Below are 25,222 nucleotides of genomic sequence, written 5' to 3'. Positions count from 1 at the left end.
ACGCTTCCTCCTCCCCGAGCACCACCAGCTGCCTCTCTGAGCTGGTGTTCGTGTTGAAAAGCGGGGTGGGGTGGGGGCAGGACACGAACCGTCTCACCAATGAAGCCGGTTCCCCGCCAGCGTCCTCGCCCCCTCCCTGCCGGCGCCTTCCCTGCCCCTCCCCCTCCAAGTCGCCGCCGTCCAGTTCCCCGCCCCGCACTCGCCCCCGCGCCCCCCGAGCAGCTCCCTGCCGGCCCCCTGACCCGGGGCTCACGGGCGGCGTGCCTCCGGGAGGGGGGGGGTGCTCCGAAAGACCTGGGGTGGGGGGCAGAGGCTGAGTGAGCGGCGGACCGAGCCCGGAAGGCTGGGACCGAGGGTGGGTGGGGGGGGCAGGGAGGCCCGGAGGGAAGGAGGGAGGGAAGGAGGAGGGCGGGCGAGCTGGAGCCGGCAGGCGGCGGGAGCCCGGGCGAGCCGCGTCGGGAGTGCGGTCTCCATGGCAGTGCCGGACTCAGCCAGAGGTAAGACGACCCCGGCCCTGTTGCCCCGCAGCCCCCATCCCCGCGGCCCCCATCCCCGCAGCCCCCTCCTCCCCACCCGCCTCCTCTCCCCTCCGGCCGGCCCCTCCTCCCCAGCCACCTGCTGTCACTGCCCGGGAGTACACGGTGGGTGGCGGGAGGGAGGAGCCGCCTGACCTTACCCCTTCACCCCGAAGGGCGAGGGACCCCTGTCCGCTGTGGAGTCCCCCAGATCCTCCTCCCACCTTCCTCTGATCTTTCTCTGTCCTTCACCTCCTCTCTGTCCTTCACATCCTTCCTGCCTCCCTCCTCTCTGACTCCCCATCTCTTTCTTCCACAGCCCACCCGCTGGACCTGGGTGGGGGGTAGGTGGAAAGGGGTGCGAGGCTGTAGGGGAGAGTAGTGGGGGGGCGCTTCTGACCAATTCCTTCCACCTCCCTCTGGCTGGCCATTGCCATGGCAACTAGGGTGTACTGGGCTCCGGAGGGAACAAAGGTGGGGGGCGGACTAGGACTTCTCAGGGAGGGCAAGGGTCTGAGGTCTTCCACAGCAAGTAGACCCTCTTACTGCTGTGCCCCATTTTTACCCTTGTTTCACCCCCAAAGTCGTTAGCTCATCCTTCTTGCCTCCACTCTGTTCAGGGTTTCACCTGATTTCCTCTTAGCCCCCTCCCCAGGAATCACTGAAGCTCAGCTTCTCAAAATTCAGGACTATCTTCCTTCCTATCAGAGGGAAACTGAGGCTGGGGCAGGGGAGGAAAGAATGAAGGTCTATGGGTGGGAGTCAGCACCTTCTTGAACACTGGGCTTTTCTTCTCATTCTCCCTGTTTCCTGCTCCCTCCTTTCACAGAGCCCCTCTTCCTTCCCAACCCTCCTCTCCCGGGGTCTCTGGGGCTTTCCTTCTATTTTCAGATACTATCACTTTGCCCCCTCTTTCCTTCTCTTCTGCTCAAACTCTCCTCCTTCCCCCTAGTTCCCCATCTTTCCATTTCTGGATGCTTCTGATGTCAGCGGTTTCCCCGCCTTCGGGTTCCCTAGCCCCCCCTCCCCTTGGTCCCAGCCTCCTTTCTCCCATCTTCCCAGATCCCCCATGAGCTAGAGGGGGATCACACAGGCTTGGGAACATGGGGCTGGGCACCAAGACCCCTGGGCCCAGGAGCTGGAACGCTGGGGAAGAGCTGGGATAGCATACATATCCCAGTTTACCAGGAACCTCAAAAAAGAAACAAGTCATGCACCTGCCAGCAGTAGGTCTGAAGAGAGATTCAGGGACATGAAGATAGGGATTGAATAGTACTGAGCAGGGGACATAAGAAGGGACCTGGGAATGCCAGAGGGAGGAAAAAGGGCTGAAAGGGATAGGAGACAGGAGGTCAGAATACCTTCTTTCCTGCTGGTCTGGAAAGCAGGGCTCTTGAACTGTGTGGGCTGTGTGACTGGCCATCCTACTTAAGGCAGGAGAATGTTCTGAATGGCCCCATGACCCCTAGTAATCAGTTATTTCTATAGTTTCCAGAGAAGGGGGCACAAGACATCTGTTGGAGACCAACCTAGTTCCTGCTTTTGCCCTTCCCCTCCCACCTGTCCTTTCTCCCTTGTAGTTTGTCCGGGTGGCTGAGTCCCACCCCCCACACCCCTTGGGGTACCCGGAAGATCCCTGACTAGTCAAGAACCAGAGGACGAAGAGACCCAGAAGTCCTGGCATGGGGACCAGAGCCGCTCAGTCAGCCTCATAGCTGGGAAAGCAATCAGCTTGCCTCCCCATCAACGGGAGGGGTACTTCAGGAAGATTCCCACCCACTATGGAGGCTGAGGACCACCTCTGCTGACCCTCGGTCTCCTCCCCACCCTGCCCTCCACACTGCCCCTTAGCTGGGTCAGTCATGCAATGCTGAGCAGCCGGGTAGGCCCAGGGACGGTCTGCTTCACCAAGGGGCAGGGATTGTACGCATCATGGGTGTGCGTGTGAGTGGGGCTCCTGGGTGAGACCCAGCCCCCACCCCCAGGAGTCCAAAGGGGGGTGGGGGGGGCCCCGAGGATAGGATGGCTCGGGGAGGGGCAGGGGCAGAGGAGGCCTCCCTGCGCTCAAACGCCTTGTCCTGGCTGGCCTGCGGGCTCCTGGCGCTGCTGGCCAATGCCTGGATCATTCTTAGCATCTCGGCCAAGCAGCAGAAGCACAAGCCGCTGGAGTTACTGCTCTGCTTCCTGGCGGGCACGCACATACTCATGGCGGCCGTGCCCCTTACCACCTTTGCCGTGGTGCAGCTGCGGCGCCAGGCCTCCTCCGACTACGACTGGAATGAGAGCATCTGCAAGGTGTTCGTGTCCACCTACTACACCCTGGCCCTGGCCACCTGCTTCACAGTCGCCTCACTCTCCTACCACCGCATGTGGATGGTGCGCTGGCCCGTCAACTACCGCCTCAGCAACGCCAAGAAGCAGGCACTGCACGCGGTCATGGGCATCTGGATGGTCAGCTTCATCCTCTCTACACTGCCCTCCATCGGCTGGCACAACAACGGCGAGCGCTACTATGCCCGCGGCTGCCAGTTCATAGTCTCCAAGATCGGCCTGGGTTTTGGCGTCTGCTTCAGCCTCTTGCTCCTTGGGGGCATTGTCATGGGGCTGGTCTGTGTGGCCATCACCTTCTACCAGACGTTGTGGGCCCGGCCCCGAAGGGCGCGGATGGCCCGGAGAGCAGGGGCGGGGGGTGGGGCCAAGGGGGGTGGGGCCGGGGGGTTGGGCACCCGGCCGGCCTTCGAGGTGCCAGCCATCGTGGTGGAGGATGCCCGAGGGAAGCGGCGGTCCTCGCTGGATGGCTCCGAGTCAGCCAAGACATCCCTGCAGGTCACCAACTTGGTCAGCGCCATCGTCTTTCTCTATGACTCGCTCACAGGGGTGCCCATCCTGGTGAGATTGGGGTCCCCCACCGGTTCTCCCTGATATCCAGGCCCCAGCACATTCACCTGACCTCCCAGCCCATCAGACATATAGCAGCTTAGCCATCCGCCTTCCTCTCTTCTGCCCACCCCCACTACATCTGTAAGCCCCCCCACCTCTATCACCCATCTCCTCATTCCTGTTACCCCCAGCCTCCTCTTCTGTTTTCCGGTTTCTAGTGCTCACACCACCACCCATCCTCCATCTCACCTGTGGCTCCACACTTCAGCCCCCGGACCTACCGTCCTGCAGCCCAGCTCCAGTCCCCATTCCCTAATGCTCTAGGGGACACACCACAGGATCTCTGAGCACTCCAGTGGAAAACCCAGAGAGCTCGCGCCACCAGCCCAGCTTTTTGCCTCCCTGTCTAGTCCCGGTTCCTGAATTTTGTCTGTGTTCAATTTTCTGTATCACGTCTGCTTCCATCCCTCTGGACCTCAGGGCTTTATCTCCAGTCCCTGCCCTCTGACCTTCCTCTCAGTCCCTTCCCCTCTGTTCATCCCATCTCCACCTCCGACTTTGCCTCTGTCATGATCCTCTGAGAAGTGGGCGATCCTTTCCCGTCTGTTTATCTGGGGTCAAGTGGGACCTCTGTGCGCCCGGTGGTGACCCCGCTCCATTCCCCATCCTCCCGCTAGGTGGTGAGCTTCTTCTCCCTTAAGTCGGACTCGGCTCCGCCCTGGATGGTGCTGGCGGTGCTGTGGTGCTCCATGGCACAGACGCTGCTGCTGCCCTCCTTCATCTGGTCCTGCGAGCGCTACCGCGCTGACGTGCGTACGGTGTGGGAGCAGTGCGTGGCCATCATGTCCGAAGAGGATGGCGATGACGGTCAGAGGAAGGCCTGGGCTTTGGCTTTCCCCGGCTTCGGCTCCCTCTCCTGCCCTTTTCTACTGGCCCTTCCCTGCGCGGGGACGGCTCCCCTGGAGTGCCCCCTGCTGGACGGAACCTGCGCCGCCCCTGGGCTGACTCCAGTCTCCCCTTTTCCCTAATCACTCACCCCGATGTGCACCTACTGCTTCCTCCTGCACCGAGGGCTCCCTGCTCCCGGCGGCGGCTTCCCTCCGGAAGCCCACACTACCCAGCTCTGCCTCCGCAGTCCAGGCCGAGTGCCTGAGAAACAGTCCAGAGTCCTAAGACAACCCTAAAGGAAGGCTGTGGTACAGAGGGGAGGATAAACTCCCTGAAAGAGACCCCCACCCACCCAGCTATAGGGACAGTTCTTGGGGGCGGGGTTGTAACTGTTTCAGTGAATCTGTCTATATGTATGAAGCACTAGGGACTTAGCAGTGAATGCAGCAGACCTTAGACACTCTTGCTTTTCCTCTTAGAGATTATAGACTAGTGGGAACAGGATTCTCCTGGAAGCTTATAAAGGGGGCAGGAGGTTTTAAAGGGGGCCGGGGAGGGGCGTGGGCATTCCCTGTCTGTAACCACCCTGCCCCTTTTCTCTCCTAGACGGAGGCTGTGATGACTATGCAGACGGCCGAGTGTGCAAAGTGCGCTTTGATGCTAATGGTGCCACAGGACCAGGGGGCAGGGACCCTTCCCAGGTGAAGCTGCTGCCTGGAAGGCACATGCTTTTTCCCCCTCTTGAGAGGGTCCACTACTTACAGGTATGCGGCTAGGGAGTGTACCTCCTTCTCTGGGTATCCCCTTACTACTTGTCTCCAGTCTCTGCTGACCATCCTGACTCCCCACTCCCTAGCCCTGGTCTGCAGGGCCCCTAAGGGGTAGGTGAAAGAAAGGTGTGGCAAGAGACGCTCCCCTTCAAACCCCTCAGAACCAGGTTTGCCCATCAGAGGATGTTTTGCAAAATTTTAAGGGGGTAGAGGCATCTTGCCAAGTCCCCGCTTTGGTTCTTGCCTCTACCCCCCTTTGTCCCTATAGCACCCCTGGGTCTACCTATTCCTCTCACCAGGTCCCTCTGTCCCGCCGTCTGTCCCACGATGAGACCAACATCTTCTCTACTCCTCGGGCACCAGGCTCCATCCTGCATAAGTGGTCATCCTCTGATGACATCCGGGTCCTTCCGGCCCAGAGCCGAGCCCTGGGGGGTCCTCCTGAGTACCTGGGGCGAAGACAAAGGCTGGAGGATGAGGAGGATGAGGAAGAAGCTGAAGGTGGGGGGCTGGCCAGCCTTCGCCAATTCCTGGAGGGTGGGATGTTGGGGTCAGGTGGGGGACCCCCACGGGGTCCTGGCTTCTTCCGGGAAGAGATCACCACCTTCATTGATGAGACACCTCTGCCTTCTCCAACTGCTTCGCCAGGACCCTCTCCTCGCCGGCCCAGGCCCCTGGGCCTCTCACCCCGCAGGCTCTCCCTTGGGTCCCCTGACAGTAGAGCCGTTGGACTTCCTTTGGGGTTGAGTGCAGGGAGACGCTGCTCCCTGACAGGAGGTGAGGGGAGTGCAAGACCTTGGGGAGGATCCTGGGGCCCAGGTAACCCCATTTTCCCCCAGCTGACCCTCTGAGCCCAAGTGGGCCTGCGGGACTCAGAGGATGGGCCCTGGGTGAGTAACACCTCCAGACTCCGTAGAAGATGGGCATTGGATCTGGGGCCTGGAGCCTGATGCTGTCTCCCATCTCAGTGACCAGATGTCCTACTCACCTTCCATCATTCTTAGCAAAATGTATTAAAGCCTGAAGTGTTACCATGGAAACCTCGGTGTCCTGTGTGCTAGGGTGTAGAGGGTATGAAGAGAGGCTTGGGGGTGGAATGGCTCATAGAAGACCAAATAGAGTAGGGGCAGTGACTAGAGGCACCGAAAGATGCCCAGACAAAGACAAATTCAAACATGAAGACATGCAGAGGGACAGTCTTAAAAGAGCATCTTGTGCTGGGCACAGACGTGGGCATGGGGAGACACTCAAGTTTGCTGCTTTGGGGTGTGAAGGATCTCTGTCCAGATTTGTGAAGTAGCTTCAGAGTGGGATTCCATGTGCCATGCCCCAGCTCTCCTCCTTCCCCCAAATCCACCTAGGCCTCACTTTCTGGGCAGGAAAAGATTAGGCCTGAGTTGGTGTTACAGGCCCATATCTCATGCTGCATTCTAAGGCTCTTTTTCCAAAAGTGGGTGTGGGTGGGTGTGGGGGAGGCATCCACTCTCCTTGTCCTGAACCCAAGAGTGGAGGTAGGGCAGGCACAGAGCGGAGGGGAACACAGCTGCAGGAGTTACTCTGACCCCATGGGCCCAGGGGTTGGAGTCAAGGGTCCTAAGAGGCTTCCCAGGATGTTTTCCAAAGCACCAGTCCCGCTCCAGTCCCAGCCTCCAGTCCCAGCCGTTTGCCATCTGTTCTTCAGGGCCTGTTCCTCGTCCCACACTGTCCCTCGTCTTAAACACTGCTTTCTCCACTTTGTGCCAGGCTTCCCGACTTCTCTGGCTCTCACACTGGCCTCTCCCAGGGCTGAGTCTGGGACGCATCAGCTCTCCGTGGCCCCGCTCATTCCTTCTCTCTTCCTCTCCTCCCTCCTCTCCATCTCTCCTTCCTTTCCCCTCCCTCTTCCTCCCCCCTTCCCTCTCTCTCCTTCTCGGCTCCCACATTCCGCTTAGGCAGCCGGCCGGCGCCCCGGCACCATGCTCCGGCTCCTCCGGTTGCTGCTGCTACTGCTGCTGCTGCCCCCGCCGGGCTCCCCCGAGCCCCCGGGCCTGGTCCCGCTGTCCCCGGGGGCGCCCCCCCAGGCCCCCGACTTGTTGTACGCGGACGGGCTGCGCGCCTACGCGGCCGGGGCTTGGGCGCCGGCGGTGGCGTTGCTGCGGGAGGCGCTGCGGAGCCAGGCGGCGCTGGGCCGCGCGCGGCAGGACTGCGGGGCGCTCTGTGCGGCCGAGCCGGGGGCCGCTCTCCCCGCCGTGTGGCTTGACGCCCCGGGGCCTGACTCCGGGCTCGGCTCGGCGCAGGGGGCCTGGGAGCGGCTGCTGCTCCGCGCGGCGCTCCGCCGGGCCGAGTGCCTGACCCAGTGCGGGGCGCAGAGGCTGGGCTCCGGGGGCACCGCGCGGCTCCGCGTGGGGAGCGCTCTGCGGGACGCCTTCCGCCGCCGGGAGCCCTACAACTACCTGCAGAGGGCCTACTACCAGGTGCGGGAGCCGCCCGGGCCCCATTCGGGGGTCCTGCCCTGACCCGTGCTGCGCTGCTACTCGGAGCTTGCCGGGAGGGGGCGGAATGCCGGCGCCCGGGCCTCGGGGTGGGGCTGGGGGGTGGGGGCGGTCAGCGGGCACTCGACTTCTGAGTCTGTCCCATCCAAACGGCGTCAAGTACCCACTGAGGTCGCCGAGGGACAGCTTAAGGGAGAGTGGGAGCAGAGTTGGAGCGGGGCTGGATGGGGTCCTGAGGGGGTGGGGACCAGATTGGAGATGGAGGGAAGGGGCCTCCATTAGGAGGTCTTCCTGAAACGTTAGGTCTTCCTGAGGTCTACGTGGAATGATAGCCACCTCTTCGTAGGAGGGAAGTGGAGGGGATGGAGGAACCCCGCAGCGGCACGGGAAGCACGGGGAGGGAGGAATTGAGTGTGAGGCTTTGCGGGGCAGAGACACGGCTCCTCAGCCCTGAGGCCGGGCATGTGCGGGGCGGGCAGTGGACACTGCGCAGCTACCAGTTGGGTAGCTCTTGCCTACGTGGCTGGGGTTGGGGGGGCTGGACACACACACCTCAGCCCAGGGTCCTAGAGACCTACGGGTTTTGCCGGTCGCTCGGGTCTCCCCCACTTCCCCACATCACTTAGCCCTCACTCGCGCCTTGTCTCCCAAAGGGAGACCCTGAGTTGCCTTTGCGGTATGGCACCCACTCCAAAGTCTTCAAACCCTTCTTTCCCGAGCTTCCCCAGTGTACTGGTTTCTGGGGGCTCTGGAGGTTGGGAAGTGATCAGTTCTGACTGACAAGTCTTCCAGAAGGTTCTGGGGCAGTTCCAGGTGTTGGGGGGGGGGCGGCAGTGAGTGGGCAGAGGTCTGACACCCCTGCAGGAGGGCACTGACCCTCATCCTCCCTGCTTCTCAGCTGAAGAAGCTGGACCTGGCAGCGGCTGCAGCGCACACCTTCTTTGTAGCAAACCCAACACACTTGCAGATGCGGGAGGACATGGCTAAGTACAGACGCATGTCCCGGGTGCGGCCACAAAGCTTCCGGGACCTGGAGACACCACCACACTGGGTGAGACACCTTTGGCCAGGTAGACAGGGCTCACTGGACAGGGACCTGTGTGGCCCAGGCATCAGGAGACCTGAGTACTGTCCTCGGTAACCCTGCCTGGAGAGTCCCTCTCTGGGCCTTCCCAAGGATCCCTAAAGTCCTTTTTATGTCCATTCTGATCCTGAGGCCCTATATTCCCCAAGGTGAAGTGGGACCTGGAGTCCATGCCCCAGATGTGACTAATACCCCTCCCCTTCTTTCTGCTTCCCAGTCTTGCTTGGCACCCTGCCTCCAGGAGCTCGGGTGACTGTCCACTCCCCTCCCCCACAGGCAGCCTATGACGATGGCCTGGAGCTACTGGGGCGCCAGGAGGCAGGACTGGCACTGCCCAGGCTGGAGGAGGCCCTGCAGGAGAGCCTGGCCCAGATGGAGAGCTGCCGGGCTGGCTGTGAGGGGCCCGAGGAGCAGCAGAGGGAGGAAGAAGAGGAGGAAGGAGCCGGGAGCCAGGGGGGCCTCTATGAGACCATTGCCGGTAAGGAGCTGGGGATTCACGGCCCCACGGAAAAGAGCGTTGCAAGCCAAATGATTCACGTGTGTTGTCTGCAGGCCACTGGGTTCGGGTCCTGCAGTGCCGCCAGCGCTGTGTGGGAGACATGGCCACGCGTCCTGGACGCAGCTTCCCTGTCCCTGACTTCCTTCCCAGCCAGCTGAGGCGGCTGCACGAGGCCCATGCTCAGGGTCAGTTGGGGAAGGGTGAGCCCTGGGGGTGACGGGTTGGAAACAGGGGAAGTGAAGGTTTGTCTCTGTCCATATCCTGAGCCTCATTCTCTCCATCCCTCCCATCTGTCTCTCAATCTGTAGCTGGTCAGGAGGACTCTCACTGGCTCTCCTTTGGCACCGTTATGGAAAGGTCCTTCTGCCCTTGCTGCTTCTCATCTTCTTTAATTCCCTTCTCTCTTCCTTCCCTTTGAACTCTGCCTATCCTGCCCAGGTATGTTTGAGTGAGCTTTGGAAAGAAGCGATGGCTGAGTGCGTTGGCCAGGTGGGATGGGAGTTTTGGAGTTGTTTGGCGTCAGGAGACCACTTTTCTGGCTCTGCCTCTGTCCATCCGTCTTCCCTGCCTCTGCCCAGGGACCGCTGCCATTCTCACTCTGTGCCCCACCCCGCCCTACTGCTCTGTCTCCAGTGGGGAATCTGTCCCAGGCTGTGGAAAATGTCCTGAGTGTTCTGCTCTTCTACCCGGAGGACGAGCCTGCCAAGAAGGCTCTGAATGAGTACCAGGCCCAGCTGGGAGAGCCGAGACCTGGCCTCGGTCCACGAGAGGTAACCCTCTGCCCCATGCTCACCCTATGAGGTAACCCTAAATCAAATAGAACTGAGAAGTAGCCTGGACTCTGTCCCCACAGCTAGGCACCACAGGCAACCCAAAGCCCAGCATCTGTCTTGTCTCCCCTCCCTGCTCCTCATTGCAGACTTGACTTTCTGAGTCCAAGTGCCAGCCCTTCCCCTCTTGCCCTCACCTCACCCCTACTTGCCCTCCCTCATGTACCTTCCTGTGCCACAGGCACTCCCTCCCCCAGCCCCCCACACACACACATTGAGCACAGATGCCCTGAAACTGTTGAACAGGAAGGCACAGGGAAGGGTTTAGGAGCATGCAGGCTGACCCCTAGAACCTGGGCCTGCCATGCCTTAACTTCCCTGCCCCACTCGACTTCTCCTCACTCCTCACCTCACCCCTTTCTCCCTGATGCCCACCCCACTTCAGGACATCCAGCGCTTCATCCTACGATCCCTGGGGGAGAAGAGACAGCTGTACTATGCCATGGAGCACCTGGGGGCCAGCTTCCAGGATCCTGTGAGTATCTCCCCTTGTCCCCATCCTGCCACTTGGTGCTCCCCCAGGAGGAAGGGAACAGTGATGCCCTACATTTGTGTCACTGCGGTTTGCCACAAGGCTTCCCAGTCCCCACACCCCTGGGACACTTGGGAGAGGAGTCTCAGGGACAGAGGCAGGTGCCCGCAGTAGAGGGTGGCTTTGGGGTCATGCAGGCTTAAGTGTTGGTCTCTTTTCTGCCATAAATAAGCTCTGGACCTTCACTTGCCTCCGCCTCAATTTCCTTGCCTGTAAAATGGGCTCATCAGACCTTTCTCATAGAACTATTGAAGCCATATCATTTGCTACATAGTAGGGAAGGCTCTGTTCCTGCTGCTTTGTTTACTGTTGTTGTTATGAGGAAAGTGAAGGGCAGAGGGTTTGTTCTCTGCTAGGACAATAACATAAAGCATTTTCCTGACCTTCTTGGCACCATTGACATTTTGACCTGATCATTCTTTGTAGGGGATCGTTCTTTGCCTGGGCTTTGTGGGACGTTCAGCAGCTTCCCTGGCCTCTGCCCGGTAGATGTCAATAGTAATCTCTGAGTCGTGGCAATCATAAATGTTTCCAGACATTTCCTAACCCTGGGGGGCAAATTCTCCCTGGTTGAGAACCACTGGCTCCAAGTGTGGACTGTAAAGCTAGTTTAGTGTGTATCTATGTGTGTATGTTAGGTAGGTTCCGCACCCAACATGGGGCTGGAACCCAGGACCCCAAGATCAAGAGTCACATGCTTTACCAACTGAGACCCCGGTACCCCTCGAAAGCTAGTCTGAATCCCAGTTTTGTCACTTGCTAGCTGTGTGTTCTTGGGCGTGTTACTTTACCTCTCTGTGTCTTTGAGTCTCTTCCACTGCAAAATGGGCACATTAATACATAAGACTGTTGTGAACCTTACATGAAAAATCTCCACGCATTCCGCTTCCATGGAAGAAGCTGTTAGAAAACCACCTGATCAGTAGTGCCACGCGAGCAGATGTTGGTGGAATTTGGCCCAGCTCCCGGGGCTCTGGACAATGAGGCCAGAGCTTTTCCCGCCTCTGCCTTCCTCCTGGAAGCAGGAGGACCTCAGTGTGGTAGTTCGGAGTCGAATAATGTCAGGAATTTGGGCTGGGCTTGGTGGGTGATGGCACTTTTCCTGGCTCTCCCAGGATCCCTGGACCCCAGCAGCTGTCATCCCCGAGGCACTTAGAGAAAAGCTCAGGTAGGAGATGCCCTATGGTAAGAGGGGGCTGGCCTGAGCTGAAGGCGAGGGAGGGGTCCTGGGAGGTCTGGGGAAGATGGGTCTGCAAGGCAGGCGCATGCACTGAGCACATCTCTCACCCCTGAGAGAGGATCAAGAGAAGAGGCCTTGGGACCATGAGCCGCCACAGCCGAAGCCCTTGACTCACTGGAAGGGTAGGTCCCTGGGAGAGCAGGAAGCAGGAGCCTCAAGGGTCTGGCCCGCTGGGTCTGCCCTCAGGGGGCGCTCAACCCCCCTCTGCCCTGTCCCTTTTCCTGCAGATGTGCTCCTCCTGGAGGGAGTCACCCTGACCCAGGATGCAAGACAGCTGAATGGGTCAGAGCGGGTGGTGTTGGACGGGCTGCTCACGCCGGCCGAGTGCGGGGTGCTGCTGCAGCTGGCCAAGGTAAGAAGACCTGTGAGTAGGTGGCGCCCTCGGCCGTTTAGGGACCTCTGGCACAGCATCCCCCTCCTGCCCTCTCCGGTTCTCCAGCAGCTATGGCGCTTGCCCCCCCACACCACCACAGTGGAACACGTTCTTTTCCTCTCAACTTAGCTGGCATAGGGTGGATGGACACTCTTTACAGAAGGATCTTGTGAGAAATTCTTAGAAAGTACAAAACAAAAGAAAGCATAAGGGCATAAAATAGAGTGAGTGTGCAGGTGAGGATTCCTTGGTTAGTTGGTCAAGAGTTTAGTTAAGGCTTGGCCAGCGGCTGAGGGGGCATACGGGTTACTCTCCCCACCCGTTGAATCCCCTGTGAGTTTGGGTGGAATGATCCATATCGACCAGGCTGAGTCTGCCATTTCAGGAAGCTTCCATCTTCATTCTAGGTTAGCCTGCCTTCTACACACACTTACTGAGTATCTGCTGTTACTCAGAACTGCTGGGTTCCGGGGGGAAGGTAGGTAAGCTCAGACATGCATTCAGGAGCTCCCTGGATAGAGGAGGCATCAGACACGGAGACATATTGGTAGACGGGGGTGGGGGGGTGGGGAGGGTGGCTACAAGAAGCATGTACCTTTGGGGCGCCTGGGTGGCTCAGTGAGTTAAGCCTCTGCCTTCAGCTCAGGTCATGATCTCAGAGTCCTGGGATCAAGCCCTTTGTTGGGCTCTTTGCTTGGCAGGGAGCCTGCTCCGCCCCCCCCCCGCTCCCCCCCCCCCCACTCACTTCCTACTTGTGATCTCTATCTCTGTCAAATAAAATCTTTAAAAAAAAAAAAAAGCAGTATGTACCCAGCCAAATATAAGTGCTAAAATGCCGAGTCACAGAAGGCTTCCTTGGGGGGGGGCCATTTGAGGGGCGCATTCAAACTGTCTTTTTTTTAAAAAGATTTTATGTATTTGTTTGCAAGAGAGAGGGTGTACACTCATGCACACGAGTGCACACGTGTGCGCATGCAGGTGGGGGAGGGGAAGAGGAGGAAGCAGACTCCCTGTTTCACCGGGACCTGGCCACCAGGGAGCTAGCCACAGGACTTGATCCCAGGACTTGATTCCGGCGACTCCAGGATCATGACCTGAGCTGAAGGCAGATGCTTTGCCGCCTCAGTCTTCTAGGTGCCCCTTGAGCTCAGGTTTAAGGATGAGTTAACAAGGCAGAGAAGGGAAGGAGAGCCAGGCCCTAAGGAAGAAGACGGAGGGGCCTCTGACCACTGAGAAAAACTCCGGGAGTAAAGAACTTGTGCCAGCCCCAGCAGTGATTGGCTGGGTGACCTCGTGCAACGTATTTTAATGTCTCTGAGCCTCGTTCCTTCATCTGTAAAATGGGGCTAACTACAGTGGGTTCTTTTAGGGTTTTTATTACCCAGGTAGTCCTGGGTAACACTTTTGGAGAATATAAAAAGTGCTCAGGGGGCGCCTGAGTGGCTCAGTGGGTTAAGCCTCTGCCTCGCCTCATGATCCCAGGGTCCTGGGATTGAGCCCCACATTGGGCTCTCTGCTCAGCAGGGAGCCTGCTTCCCCCTTTCTCTCTGCCTGCCTCTCTGCCTACTTGTGATCTCTGTCTGTCAAATAAATAAATAAAATCTTAAAAAAAAAAAAAAAGTGCTCAGGACTAGCGCTTGCTGTGTCCTCAGGCTATACGCTATCCAGATAAAGTATAGGGGAGAGAAGCCAGAGGTGGAGGCACAGGCGCAGTGACGAAGGGCCTTCTGTCCCCTGCCAAGGAGTTGGTCCGTGGTGGACAGCTCATAGGAGAATTTAAGGAGGGGTTAGGTTTTTCATACGCGTGCATTAGATGGAGTAGGGTCTGGGGTCACCATCCTGAGGAACCCGTGAGATCCCTCTAGTGGCACTGTGGAGAATGCACGGGGAAAAGAAGGAGAGGCTTCTGGGTGATGCTGGAGTGCCACGGCTTTAGGTTAGGTCCTCATTTCAAGGGAGTGAAGAGAGGTGTTCAAATGAGAAATATTTAGAAAGTCAAATATAGAGAAGTTCAGGGCTAAATCTATGTGGAAGACAACGGAAGGTTGGAGTCAGGGATAACGCCAAGGATCGGCCCTCCTTTCTGTTCATCACATTAAATTCATTCTGGCCTCAGGACCTTTGCACTTGTGGTTTCTGCAGCCCGGAACATTTTTTTCTCTCACGTATTCAAGTGGCTCCTTAAATCTGGTTTGTTTGTTTGTTTACTCAGAATATAAACTGCGTGAGAGCATGTTCACGGTTGTGTCCTTAGTGCCTAGAACAGTGCCTGGCATATAGGAAGTGCTCAGTACAAATTTATTGAATGAATAAATACAAGAATGGAAGGTTAGATGGCTTGGGTGAATAGGTGGTCTCTCAGAGATGGGGTTTATACACAGGGTAACTGGGTAGCGGTTACAAAAAGCAGCCAAAAGAATAGGTGTCAGGAAAGGGACATTCAAATACCAGGAGACACCCATGTGATGGGATTCATGTAGGTGGTAGCTGGGGATGAGCATCAAGGGTTCTCACATCTTCCAAGAGTGTGTCAAGGGTGGCAGAGAGAGGCACCTCGGCCGATGGGGAGCCACCTTGAGCCAGCCAGAACCTGGCCTGTCAAACTTCCTGCTGGGGCGCTGTTTCTGGAAAGACTCCTCTAACCTTGGGTCATCGGGAATGAATGATCAAGCCCTTCCTGCCCCCTTTCCCCAACGGGCCTTACCCTCTCAGAGGCCCCTTCCCTGCTGTAGGAAGCTCTCCAGAGTTCTGGGCACAGCCCCGTAGGCCAGTGGGATTCCAGATCTTTACCAGAGAGTGACAATATAGGCCTGAAAATAGTTGCTCTGTGGGAAGGGGCAGCCGCTCAGGGAAGAGAGCCAGCCGAGAACTCTGGGGGCCTCTAGCCCCTTCCAGGGAGTGGGAGGATTGGAGGAAGGTCTTGCAGCCCTGTGGACAGTGAGGTGGGGATGGCCTAGGACCCAGAGAGTGAGACTCCCCGGCCACCTCTCTTCCTCCATAGGACGCCGCTGAGGCTGGAGCCAGGTCTGGCTATCGTGGCCGCCGCTCCCCTCACACCCCCCATGAGCGCTTCGAAGGGCTCACGGTGCTCAAGGCTGCACAGGTGAGAGGAGACCCCTGTTCCCTGGGCTGATGCCCAGAACCGGAGAAGAGGGTAGGCAGGGGGCTGGGCTCCCAGACCTGGGCGTCTCCTGTGGACTGAGAGCGCCTGAATCCCCTGCCTAGAGTCGAGGGCGGTGGGAGGGGAGGTATTCTGAGACCTAGGGACCTGGGTGATGGTCGCAAAGCCAATGGAAGGAGCAGTTTGGGGTGATGGACAGAGCTGGCTGCTGAGGCCAAACCCGTGGGTGGAGAGCATGGAAGTAGGGCAGGGGCTGGGGCAGGCCTGCCCTTCCCTGGCCCCCTCCTTTCCTGCTCTTCCTTTCCTGGCTTGCAGCTGGCCCAGGCTGGGGCCGTGGGCAGTCAGGGGGCTAAGCTCCTTCTGGAGGTGAGCGAGCGTGTGAGGACCTTGACACAGGCCTACTTCTCCCCGGAGAAGCCCCTGCATCTTTCCTTCACCCACCTGGTATGCCGGAGCGCCATAGAAGGTAACTACCAGGGAGCCTAGCCGCTCCTCCCCAGCCCCAGCCCCGGCCCCGGGTGGGCCCTGCACCCCCTCTGCGTCCACCCCTGGTGGGCTCTCTGACTCCCTCGCCCGGGTGAGGGCCAGCGATCGACCCGGCCAGCTGCGGTCCTGGCAGGTGCAGGGTTAGTGTGGGCGGCAGTGGATGGGCACTGGGGCACTCACCAGGCCCCTCTGCTTCCCAGGCGAACAAGACCAGCGCATGGACCTCAGTCACCCCGTCCATGCAGACAATTGCGTCCTGGACCCTGACACCGGGGAGTGCTGGCGGGAGCCCCCAGCCTACACCTATCGAGACTACAGGTGGGCAGCCCCCCCAGGTGGTCAGGCAGGTAGACCTGATTTGGGGTCTAACTGCCTGCACCCTTCTTCCTCTGCAGTGGGCTCCTCTACCTCAATGATGACTTCCATGGTGGGGATCTGTTCTTCACACAGCCCAATGCCCTCACGGTCACAGTAAGCCGGGTGGGGGGCGTGGGGGTGTGGTGGAGAGCCCAGCTGTGGGCTCTGAATTCAAAACAGAAGCTTCCCAGAGGCAAATGCAGGGAAATGGCTGGGCCCCCCTTAATCTTTTCCTTTCCTGGCCTCCCCGGCCCTCTCCACCACTTGTCTGGGTTTGGGGGTTCTGGCAGAAGTGGATTACAGCTCCCTGGGAGATGGCAGTGGCCCCTCCAAACCCTGCCTTCAGTATTTGCCTCACTCCCTTAAGGAGGGTGGGTAAAGCACACACGTCCCCAAGGTCCTAGTCCAGGTAGAAACCAGGGGCTGGAATTGGACAGAAGGAGTAGGACAGTGATTGTCCGTCATCTCCTGTTCTGTCTTACCAGCCACATCCTTCTCTGCTAACCGCCACCAGCTACCGATGACCCCTGGTCTCCCCGAGGTGGAAGAATGTCCCCAAGATCCTTATCCTCAATCCCCAGAGCCTGATGCCGCGTTTATGCCCTCAGATTGCGTCACACCTGGGGTTCAAAGCTTGGGCAGGAAAAGTCAAGGCCTGGGCAGGGGGTGGGGAGGCCCTCCGTGAGGGCCCCTTTCCTTTGGCTCCGACTCCTCTAGCCTCAGTCTGGTGTTTGTGCTCCCCAAGTGGAGGCCAACTTCCCATTTCCCCCCCAGGAGCGTCCCTGAATTAAGGAGTGGGAAGTGACGGGCAGGAGAGCTGAACTCTTGTGCCCTGGCCCGCCTCCTGGCGTTAGGGAGTCAAGGCCAAGTTCTCTGAGAGCCCCCCTCTGTGGCACTGAACCTGCTCTCACCCCTTAGGCTCAGGTTCGTCCTCGCTGTGGACGCCTCGTGGCCTTTAGCTCCGGTGGAGAGAATCCCCACGGTGTGTGGGCTGTGACTCGGGGACGGCGCTGCGCCCTGGCCCTGTGGCACACGTGGGCACCTGAGCACAGGGAGCAGGTGAGGAGGAACAGGAGCAGGAAGGTCTCTCCCTCCTGGTTTGTGAAGGATGAGGGGCGGGGCCAGGACATCCCACTGAGGGTCCTGGGGGCAAGGTGATGCAGGGGATTGGGCCACGCTCTCCTTTCAACCGCTCAGGAGTGGACAGAAGCCAAAGAGCTGCTGAAGGAGCCAGAGGAGGAGGAAGAGGAGGAGGAAGAGGAAGAAATGCCCAGCAGAGACCCTTCTCCAGAACCCCCCAGCCGCAGGCTTCCGCGGGTCCAGGACAAGGCTGGGAAACCGCCTCGGGTCCGAGAGGAATTGTGAAGGACTGAGCCAGCTCCTCGGGGATGTGGCCACTTGACGGGTGAAGGACCATCTTGATGCCAGGACCCACGAGAAGCCCCCATGTGACGGGAGCAGAACAGTGAGCTCTCTGTCCCTGCACCCCTCCTGCCTTGGGGATCACAAGGGCTGTCCAGCCCTGGACGCAGAGGACACTGCACTGACTAGCCTAAAGCACACCAGGCCTGGTTGATGGACCTCCATCCTGAGGAAAGACCTAGGACAGACTGAGGACACAATCCCTCCCTAGAAAGAAATGGCAGGGGAGAGGGCCTGTTTCACGTGTGGAGGATGAGAGGGAGGCTAAACCCAGGGCCCTGTCCCAGCCTGTAATAAAGAACTGAAGATCCCTCAGTCAAGGGCCAGTCAAGGGTATCATGGTTTCTGTGGTGTCTGCATCAGGGGAGCGGCTGTGGCTGGCCTGGGAGGAGACCAGTGTCTCTGGGCCTCCCAGAGGCGGGGCCTCTCAAAGCCTGTGATTTGTCAGGGAAATCTCGGCCACCTGCTCCCCACATGCAAATGGACCCAAACCCCTGACAGCTGCTCCTTGGGCCTCCAACTCTAAGCCCCGTCTTTCCTCTCTGAGCTCAGCCAAGACATAGGGCAGCCTGATCCTCTGATTCCAGCCTCACAACCCTAGCAGGACTCCGTGAGTCATGGGGGCAAGGAGTGGGCCAAACCCAGATGGAAGCCGGGTTGGGGTTGCGCCCCACTTCCCACCCTTGGTCCACTCAAAGCAGGGGCAACCCTGTCTAGTCTTTCTCTCTGAATCCCCTGTACCTTTCCCCATCCCCCCAACCCCCCAGGATCAGACCCAGGGGCAGCTGGTTAGGGTTTGTTGAGAAGAAGGATTATCCAGATCAGTCCCATCTAATCTCAGCTCCTGCACCCTCCCCATATTCACCCAAACCCCCTTCCCCACAACCCTGAACTTAGAGACAAATTCTTGGATGTCGATAATGGGCCACCTCTCACCCTCATATTCCGGCTCCTGGACCGGTTGCTAGGCAGGCCCTGACTGCCACAATCATCAGCATTGCTGGGGGCTGGGGCTGGGGGGAGGCTGGAGCTGTGGTTGCTTCTACTCCTCTGTACCCCTCCCAGACCCCAACCTTTAATCCTCACAGCTTTGCTCTAATCCCATGGGGCCTGATGCTCTTATCTCTGCCAACGAGGAGACTGGCCAGAGAAGCACCCCTTCAACCCTTCCTCCCCCCAGGGCTGGTGAGGGGCTGCTCCTCTTTATAGCCCCACACTCTTGCTCCCACTTACCCCACCCCAGGCTGGGCCCAAGTCTCTCTAGAAGCCACACACCTCCCTTCCTGCCCTCTCCCCTGGCCCCCCCGCCGTTGCCAGCTGATTTCATTTGCCTGACGTTGTTGTTGTCGTCGTCGTTGTCCTCGGCCCTACCTTCTCTGTCAGTGCTCCCCCCAACCCCCCCCACCCAGAGCTGGGGCCAGGCCAGGCCAGCTCTTCTGGCAGCAGAGCTGGGGCAGGTGACGGGTTGGCGTCGCCGCTGAGGGAGTGAAGAGGCGCCTGGAAGCGGAGCTGGAAACCCGGGAGAGGTCCAGTCAGAGTTCAAGTAAGGGGGAGCTGGCGTGGCTCTGGGGCCGGGGCTGGGGGCTGCAGGCTGCAGGGAGGGCTCGGGCAGGGCCAGGCTTGGCTGTACGGGACTCCAGATGTGGAGGGGCTTGTGGGGAGCTGGTGCGGCCTGCCCCCCAGGCATCTCTCTGCTTCTTGTAGTGGACTCCAGGCCTTGAGTCTGGAGTGGGCGCAAGGGGCAGGAACATGGCCGGGTGGGGACCATCTACTCCTATCCCATGTTCCTGACAGGAGCCGGAGCTGCCCCTCAACCAGTCAGCCATGGGGGAGATGGAGCAACTACGGCAGGAAGCGGAGCAGCTCAAGAAGCAGATTGCCGTAACCCCAGAACTCTCCCGTCAGGGGACCCTAGAAAACATGGAACCCGGGACACGAGGGAGTGTGGACTTGGGGGTGGGGGAAGGAGGCTGGATTAGCTCTTGAGCAACACCGTAGAGACCCCTGACCTGGAAGTGACCAGAGACTTTCTGAACTTGGGTCTCATATTTGAGATGTCCCCCAAACCCTTAGGCCCAAGCCCATGCACCCACTACCCCCACCTTGCCCTTATGCCTGCCTGATGGCTGCTTTCCCCCCAGGATGCCCGGAAAGCCTGCGCTGACATTACTCTGGCAGAGGTGAGACCTCCCTGTCCCCCTGAAGCAGGGCCAGGGGAGGGGAGGAGAGGGGAGGGAAAAAGAGGGGAGTTCCCTGACCAGCAACAGCCTGGTGCCCGAGCTTTAGTACAGCGTGTCCTTGGAATGAGGAACGGCATTAATTAATTCATTCAACAAACGGTTAGTGAGATCTGCTCTGGGCCAGGCCCCTTATTGGAAGCTAAGGTTGCAGATGCTGTCTCTGTCCTCAACCAGAAGGCGAGGATGGTTATACCCCCTCGCAGGGTGGCGAGGAGGAAGCGAGGGATGGACTTATGAGCGATTTCTAGTCTCCTAATAGTGTACTGCATCAATTCTAAGTCACGTATTTTCACATTTTGACATCTCTGAGATTGAGATGCAGCCCCAAATAGGCAATGCCTTACAATTAGAATTGGCAGCATTTTTTTCCTTTCTCAGTGATACCTAAAAGCATGGTGCTTCGTAGAGTTGGCAGCATCCCATGTCGGATTAAATACATTAATAGTGAGAGTGAACATCGAACCCTTGCCATGAGCCCCACACTGGGCTAAGTTGCTTCAATACATAATTTCATTTAATTTCTATGACAACCCCATAAGTTGATGCTATAAACCTCATTCTACAGATGAGGAAACAAGCTCAGAGAGGGTAAGCAACTTGCCCAGGACAACAAAGCAAGTAAATGACAAGTCAAGGCCATGGACTTGAGCCCCAGCCTAAATTGAGAGACTGGGTGGAGTGTAAGGGCCATAGGACCACAAATTTCAGGAGGTGCAGTTCAGGGTTGCCCTGGCTGCCCCAGGGAAGCCAGTGGAAGAGACAGCCAGGCCACAGTGTTGTGTGGGACAGGTCACAATGTCGTGTGGGACCAGGCCTCCTAGGGGCTCGGGACAGTGGATGTGTGCCTCTCTTCCCAAGTCCGTGTTCAGTGACTTCAGGCTGGCAGCTTGAAGTTGGTAAAGGTGGGAGTATGTCCATGATGGACAGCTCTCTCCCGCCCCCATCTCCTCCAGCAGCCCACACTGGAAAGATGCTTCTTAAACACTTGACAATGTGCCACTGGCCATGTCTGGTCTCTCCCACTCAGTTGAAGCCACCCCAGGGCAGGAACATATTTCTCCAAGGCTGGGGGCCTGACCCCAGAGCCTGAACAGAACCTGGTCCAGATTTTGGTGGCCACGACACTGATATCCAGGCATGTGCCCTACTCACCCTGATTTCTAGTGTCTCCTTTTTTGCAGCTGGTGTCGGGCCTAGAGGTCGTGGGAAGAGTCCAGATGCGGACACGGCGGACGTTAAGGGGACACCTGGCCAAGATCTATGCTATGCACTGGGCCACCGATTCCAAGTGAGGCTTGAGGGCCACCCAGGGGTGGGGATGGGAGGCAGAAAGGAGAGACTTGGGTGACGTGGGCTGCCTTGTCCCCAGGCTGCTGGTAAGTGCCTCGCAAGATGGGAAGCTGATCGTGTGGGACACCTACACCACCAATAAGGTACTGGCCTCACCAGCCCCCCATTGCCATCCGTTACCCGGGGGACATTGTGCCTCCTTGCCTCCATCCTCCCCACCCGGGAGCTCAGCTCAGCTCCTGCCTCTGCCCACCCTCCTGCAGGTGCATGCCATCCCGCTGCGCTCCTCCTGGGTCATGACCTGTGCCTACGCCCCATCAGGGAACTTCGTGGCCTGTGGGGGGCTGGACAACATGTGCTCCATCTACAGCCTCAAGTCCCGTGAGGGCAATGTCAAGGTCAGCCGGGAGCTCTCTGCTCACACAGGTGAGTGAGTGACCTTCTCTTCCCATCCCTCTTGGGAGAGGCCCAGGGACTCCGCTCTGCAGCCAGGGCTCTGTCCTCACCACCCCCAGGTTATCTCTCCTGCTGCCGCTTCCTGGATGACAACAACATCGTGACTAGCTCCGGGGACACCACTTGGTGAGGACTGAACGCTGTGGATGCCGGGCCTTGGGGTGCGGCTCTGTCCTGGCCTTTCTGTGACAGGGTGACAGCGTCCTCCCTCCTCCCGCCAGTGCTCTGTGGGATATCGAGACCGGGCAGCAGAAGACAGTGTTTGTGGGGCACACAGGGGACTGCATGAGTCTGGCTGTCTCTCCTGACTTCAAGCTCTTCATTTCGGGAGCCTGTGACGCCAGCGCCAAGCTCTGGGATGTGCGGGAGGGAACCTGTCGGCAGACTTTCACTGGCCATGAGTCGGACATCAACGCTATCTGCGTGAGCACCCCTCTGCGCCCCAGCTCCCGAGACGTCCTCACAGGGCCCCCCCACACATCCTGCACTCCTTCCCTAGTTCCCTCCCCCTCTCCTTTTAACTTCCCTGGTGGGAATAATTTTACCTTACAGAAAGGCTATGAGTCACGGAAACAGCCCTCATCTGCCCTTCACCCATATTCACTCTTGACATTTGACCATATTTGCCTTATTGTTCTCTGGAGTTGGAGGGAGGGAGGGATGGAGAGACAGACACAGACACCTAGATATATTTTATTATCTTTTTTTTTTTTCCTCTTTGGAGAGTAAGTTGCAGATACCATGCTTCTGTATCCCTTAAATACTTCAGAACGTGTTTCTTAAAAATAAGGCCACTCTCTAACACAGTCGCAGTATAATTCTTAAAATCAGATTGAATAATGACACAGTAGAGTCCACAGACTATATCCATTCTTGTTTCACCAGTTATCTCAAGAATATCCTTAAAAGCCATGTTTTTTCCTGACTAGGAACATGCATTGCATTCCCTTGTTATATCTTTTCACTTTCTTTTAAACCCGAAAAACTTTTTTCTACCTTTTTTTGTCTTTCGGGCCATTGACCTCTTTAAAGAGTGCCACCCCATTTTCTTGAAGCTTTGTGTCCCTTTGAGTTTATCTGACATTTCCGTGTGATGAGATTCAGGTTATGCCTTTGCCCTTGGCCCTATGTGTCCACACCCTGATCCAGCCAGGAGCCCAGAGTCGGAGTCGGAGTTGGGGACAGCCTCCGCCCTTCTAGCCATGTGACCCTGGGCAAGCCGCCCGCCCTCCTTCAGCCTCGTGCTCCTGCCGGCAACATGGAAATAATGCCTGCCTGCGGCTCAGCTCTGCAGTGAGGGGCAAGTGGAGGGTGTAGGGCAGCCACTGGCATGCAGCTGGTGTGGGACAAATGTCATTGGCGAAGAGTGCCGGGGACAGGATAGGCAGAGGCTGCGGGAAAGCGCTTGCCCTGGAGCCCTCAGGATCGGAGAGGTCTCAGGCCACCCTGGTCTGAGTACTGACCCCCTTGCTGCCTGTACCCTCAGTTCTTCCCCAATGGAGAGGCCATCTGCACAGGCTCGGACGATGCCTCCTGCCGCCTGTTTGACCTGCGGGCAGACCAGGAGCTGACAACCTACTCCCACGAGAGCATCATCTGTGGTATCACATCTGTGGCCTTCTCCCTCAGCGGCCGCCTGCTCTTTGCAGGCTACGACGACTTCAACTGCAACGTCTGGGACTCCATGAAGTGCGAGCGTGTGGGTAAGGGCCAGCCCCGCCCCCCTACTGCCACCTCAGCGGGAAGGACCTTCCTACTAGCTCTCTTTTCTGGGACCCTTTCCCCTGTGCCCTAATTACTGAATGACACTGAGCTGTACCCTTGGAATCCAGTCCCCCTTGGTTTCCCAACCTAGGATCATCATCTCTAGAGGCCTGCCTCCACCACCCACTGCTCTAGCTGCTTTCTGCCAAAGGAGCCCCTGTGTCACCTGAGACCCGTGGACCTTGAATGTCCAGTCACTTCTGGATTTCCAGGGCCTATTAAGTGTCAGGGCCATCCACTGGAGGAAGGGGCAATCTCGGGGAACTGTAATAAGCAGAATCAAGGCCACCCCAACCTAGGGGCTTAACGAGGACCACCCTGATCTGAAGCTGAATCAGATCGTGTGGCTTCTCTTGGGAGAGGCCAGGTGCTGAATGAAAATACCACTGGCCAGAGAGTCAGGGTCCAAATCTGAATTCTGTTGCTTAGGGTCCGAAGCCCTGAGGGCAAGTCACTTCTCTCTGGGCCTCAGTCTCTTCCTCTGGAAACTCAGGAATGAGACAAAAGAACTACCTCTCCCTTTTCTAGGGTCCATCAAGGTGCTCCTTGCTTTTTTCATAGCACACTGGTGTGGCGGACCTCTCCTGTCCCTCTCGGCCCCCCATCCCACCCTCCACAGAGATTGGCCTCAAGAGAAACCCTGCCCCTTAGGGTAATCCTCTTTGAGTCCCCGCCAAAGGCTGAGAGTCCATGGCCGATGTAACCTAGGATTCCTGCAGATGCACACGTGCTCTTTGCCAAAGCAGCATGGGCTAACAGGCTCACTTGTCTCCCTCTTCCTCAGGCATGCTCTCTGGCCATGACAACAGGGTCAGCTGCCTGGGGGTCACAGCTGATGGGATGGCTGTGGCCACTGGCTCCTGGGACAGCTTCCTCAAAGTCTGGAACTAAGGAGGTTGGAGGAGAGGAGGTAAAAGGCCATGAAGACAATCAGCGGCCCCCTCCCTTGCCCCATTTTCTTTTAAGGTTTTTTTCTTCTATGCCCCAGCTGCCACCCCCACCCAGCTTTATCCTTTGAGGGCAGTAGGGAAAATGGGGAAGAAGCCTTTGGGAGGCAGCATCAGGGAAACAGGGGCAAAGAACTGCCCCATCTCCTCCCATGGCCTCCCCTCTCCATGGTCCTGCAGCTTCTCCTGTCCTGAGCAAGGATAACTGGCCCCTCACCAGCACCGGGCGGGCCTGGCAGGCTTCTGGTCTGAGGCCCCAGGCCCTGGAATTCTGCCCCCCCCCCAGAACCACTATCTTTGTCCAGACCTGGGTGGCAGAGGGTGCTCAGTCCTGTGACTATGGCTCTGGCACACATTAGGATCCTGGCCCCCTTCTTCAGGTTTTCTCCACTTTCTACCTTCTTTATTTCCCTCCTAAAGGACCTGCAATAAACCGTAGTGCCCGGTGTATGTCTGTGATGTTTGGCTTCTGCCCCACTTCTGTTGCAAAAAGACACAGGCCCAACTTAAGTAATGAGATATTACAGGTGCAGTGATAAAGGCTGGGTACCAAACAGCTTGGGGGCAGAAAGTACGGGGGAGGTGGAAGCCCAAGCCTCATGGAGAAGGCATGAGACAGATCAGGAGAAGGTATTCACTAGGTGGCCAGCGTAGCATCTGTCCAATGATTCACTACCACTGGCCCACCTGCGTGTGTATAGGAAGGTTATGCTGAGAAGGAATCCGATTATAGCAGACCTTGAATACCAGCAGAGACTTTATCCTAAGGGCAATGGGGAGCCATTGAAGAGTTCTGAGCAGAGGAGTCACATGGTCAGTTGTGTTTCTCCAAAAGGTCACCCTGGCGGCAGTGTAGGTTGATGAAATGTTGGGAGGGGAGACTGGAGGAAAACGAGGCAGGAGGGGGATGGCAAGAAATCTAGAGCAGGAGGGACCCCTGGGGGCTCAGTCGGTTAAGCTGCTGGCTGCCTTCGGCTAAGGTCACGATCCCAGAATCCTGGGATTGAGTCCAGCATCAGGCTCCTTGTTCAGCAGGGAGCCTGCTTCTCCCTCTGCC

General features: G+C 58.1%; 3 protein-coding genes across 4 annotated transcripts; all 3 read left to right on the top strand.

The window, feature by feature from the left end:
• The first annotated feature begins 412 nt into the window (after positions 1 to 412).
• GPR162 (G protein-coupled receptor 162) lies at positions 413 to 6,093 on the top strand. The gene is made up of 5 exons (XM_044229319.1): positions 413 to 497; positions 2,096 to 3,404; positions 4,073 to 4,262; positions 4,890 to 5,047; positions 5,353 to 6,093. Exons 2-5 carry the CDS (start codon positions 2,538 to 2,540, stop codon positions 5,902 to 5,904), a joined length of 1,767 nt encoding a protein of 588 aa, XP_044085254.1. The 5' UTR covers positions 413 to 497; positions 2,096 to 2,537; the 3' UTR covers positions 5,905 to 6,093.
• Positions 6,094 to 6,967: 874 nt separating this feature from the next.
• Positions 6,968 to 17,804, top strand: P3H3 (prolyl 3-hydroxylase 3). Of its 2 annotated transcripts, XM_044229316.1 has the most exons (15): positions 6,968 to 7,506; positions 8,423 to 8,575; positions 8,885 to 9,086; positions 9,161 to 9,292; positions 9,741 to 9,877; positions 10,323 to 10,412; positions 11,585 to 11,637; positions 11,764 to 11,831; positions 11,937 to 12,061; positions 15,084 to 15,185; positions 15,519 to 15,669; positions 15,890 to 16,007; positions 16,085 to 16,160; positions 16,965 to 17,105; positions 17,244 to 17,804. In XM_044229316.1, exons 1-15 carry the CDS (start codon positions 7,009 to 7,011, stop codon positions 17,409 to 17,411), a joined length of 2,214 nt encoding a protein of 737 aa, XP_044085251.1. In that variant the 5' UTR covers positions 6,968 to 7,008; the 3' UTR covers positions 17,412 to 17,804. The 2 variants fall into 2 exon arrangements, with proteins under 2 accessions (XP_044085251.1, XP_044085252.1); XM_044229317.1 differs by lacking the exons at positions 16,965 to 17,105; positions 17,244 to 17,804 and adding an exon at positions 16,532 to 16,957.
• A 96-nt stretch (positions 17,805 to 17,900) lies between these two features.
• GNB3 (G protein subunit beta 3) lies at positions 17,901 to 24,615 on the top strand. Its single transcript, XM_044229321.1, has 10 exons — positions 17,901 to 19,011; positions 19,263 to 19,349; positions 19,610 to 19,648; positions 20,890 to 20,996; positions 21,078 to 21,141; positions 21,262 to 21,424; positions 21,514 to 21,580; positions 21,676 to 21,877; positions 22,941 to 23,157; positions 24,003 to 24,615. The coding sequence occupies exons 2-10, from the start codon at positions 19,293 to 19,295 to the stop codon at positions 24,107 to 24,109; spliced, it is 1,023 nt and encodes a 340-aa protein (XP_044085256.1). The 5' UTR covers positions 17,901 to 19,011; positions 19,263 to 19,292; the 3' UTR covers positions 24,110 to 24,615.
• Positions 24,616 to 25,222: the final 607 nt, after the last annotated feature.

Source organism: Neovison vison, chromosome 12 (genome assembly GCF_020171115.1).
Source record: "Neovison vison isolate M4711 chromosome 12, ASM_NN_V1, whole genome shotgun sequence".
In the NCBI taxonomy this organism is placed as follows: Eukaryota; Metazoa; Chordata; class Mammalia; order Carnivora; family Mustelidae; genus Neogale; species Neogale vison.
Note: the sequence above shows the minus strand (reverse complement) of the source record. Positions and strands in the feature narration are given on the sequence as shown.

Excerpts from the sequence above, each read along its gene's own strand:
- GPR162 (XM_044229319.1), top strand. The coding sequence starts at position 2,538 with ATGGCTCGGGGAGGGGCAGGGGCAGAGGAGGCCTCCCTGCGCTCAAAC. Across the intron at positions 3,405-4,072 it reads TCACAGGGGTGCCCATCCTG|GTGGTGAGCTTCTTCTCCCT; the intron begins GTGAGATTGGGG and ends TCCTCCCGCTAG. Across the intron at positions 4,263-4,889 it reads CGAAGAGGATGGCGATGACG|ACGGAGGCTGTGATGACTAT; the intron begins GTCAGAGGAAGG and ends TTTCTCTCCTAG.
- P3H3 (XM_044229316.1), top strand. The coding sequence starts at position 7,009 with ATGCTCCGGCTCCTCCGGTTGCTGCTGCTACTGCTGCTGCTGCCCCCG. Across the intron at positions 7,507-8,422 it reads TGCAGAGGGCCTACTACCAG|CTGAAGAAGCTGGACCTGGC; the intron begins GTGCGGGAGCCG and ends CCTGCTTCTCAG. Across the intron at positions 15,670-15,889 it reads ATGCCGGAGCGCCATAGAAG|GCGAACAAGACCAGCGCATG; the intron begins GTAACTACCAGG and ends TCTGCTTCCCAG.
- GNB3 (XM_044229321.1), top strand. The coding sequence starts at position 19,293 with ATGGGGGAGATGGAGCAACTACGGCAGGAAGCGGAGCAGCTCAAGAAG. Across the intron at positions 20,997-21,077 it reads CACTGGGCCACCGATTCCAA|GCTGCTGGTAAGTGCCTCGC; the intron begins GTGAGGCTTGAG and ends CCTTGTCCCCAG. Across the intron at positions 21,142-21,261 it reads ACACCTACACCACCAATAAG|GTGCATGCCATCCCGCTGCG; the intron begins GTACTGGCCTCA and ends ACCCTCCTGCAG.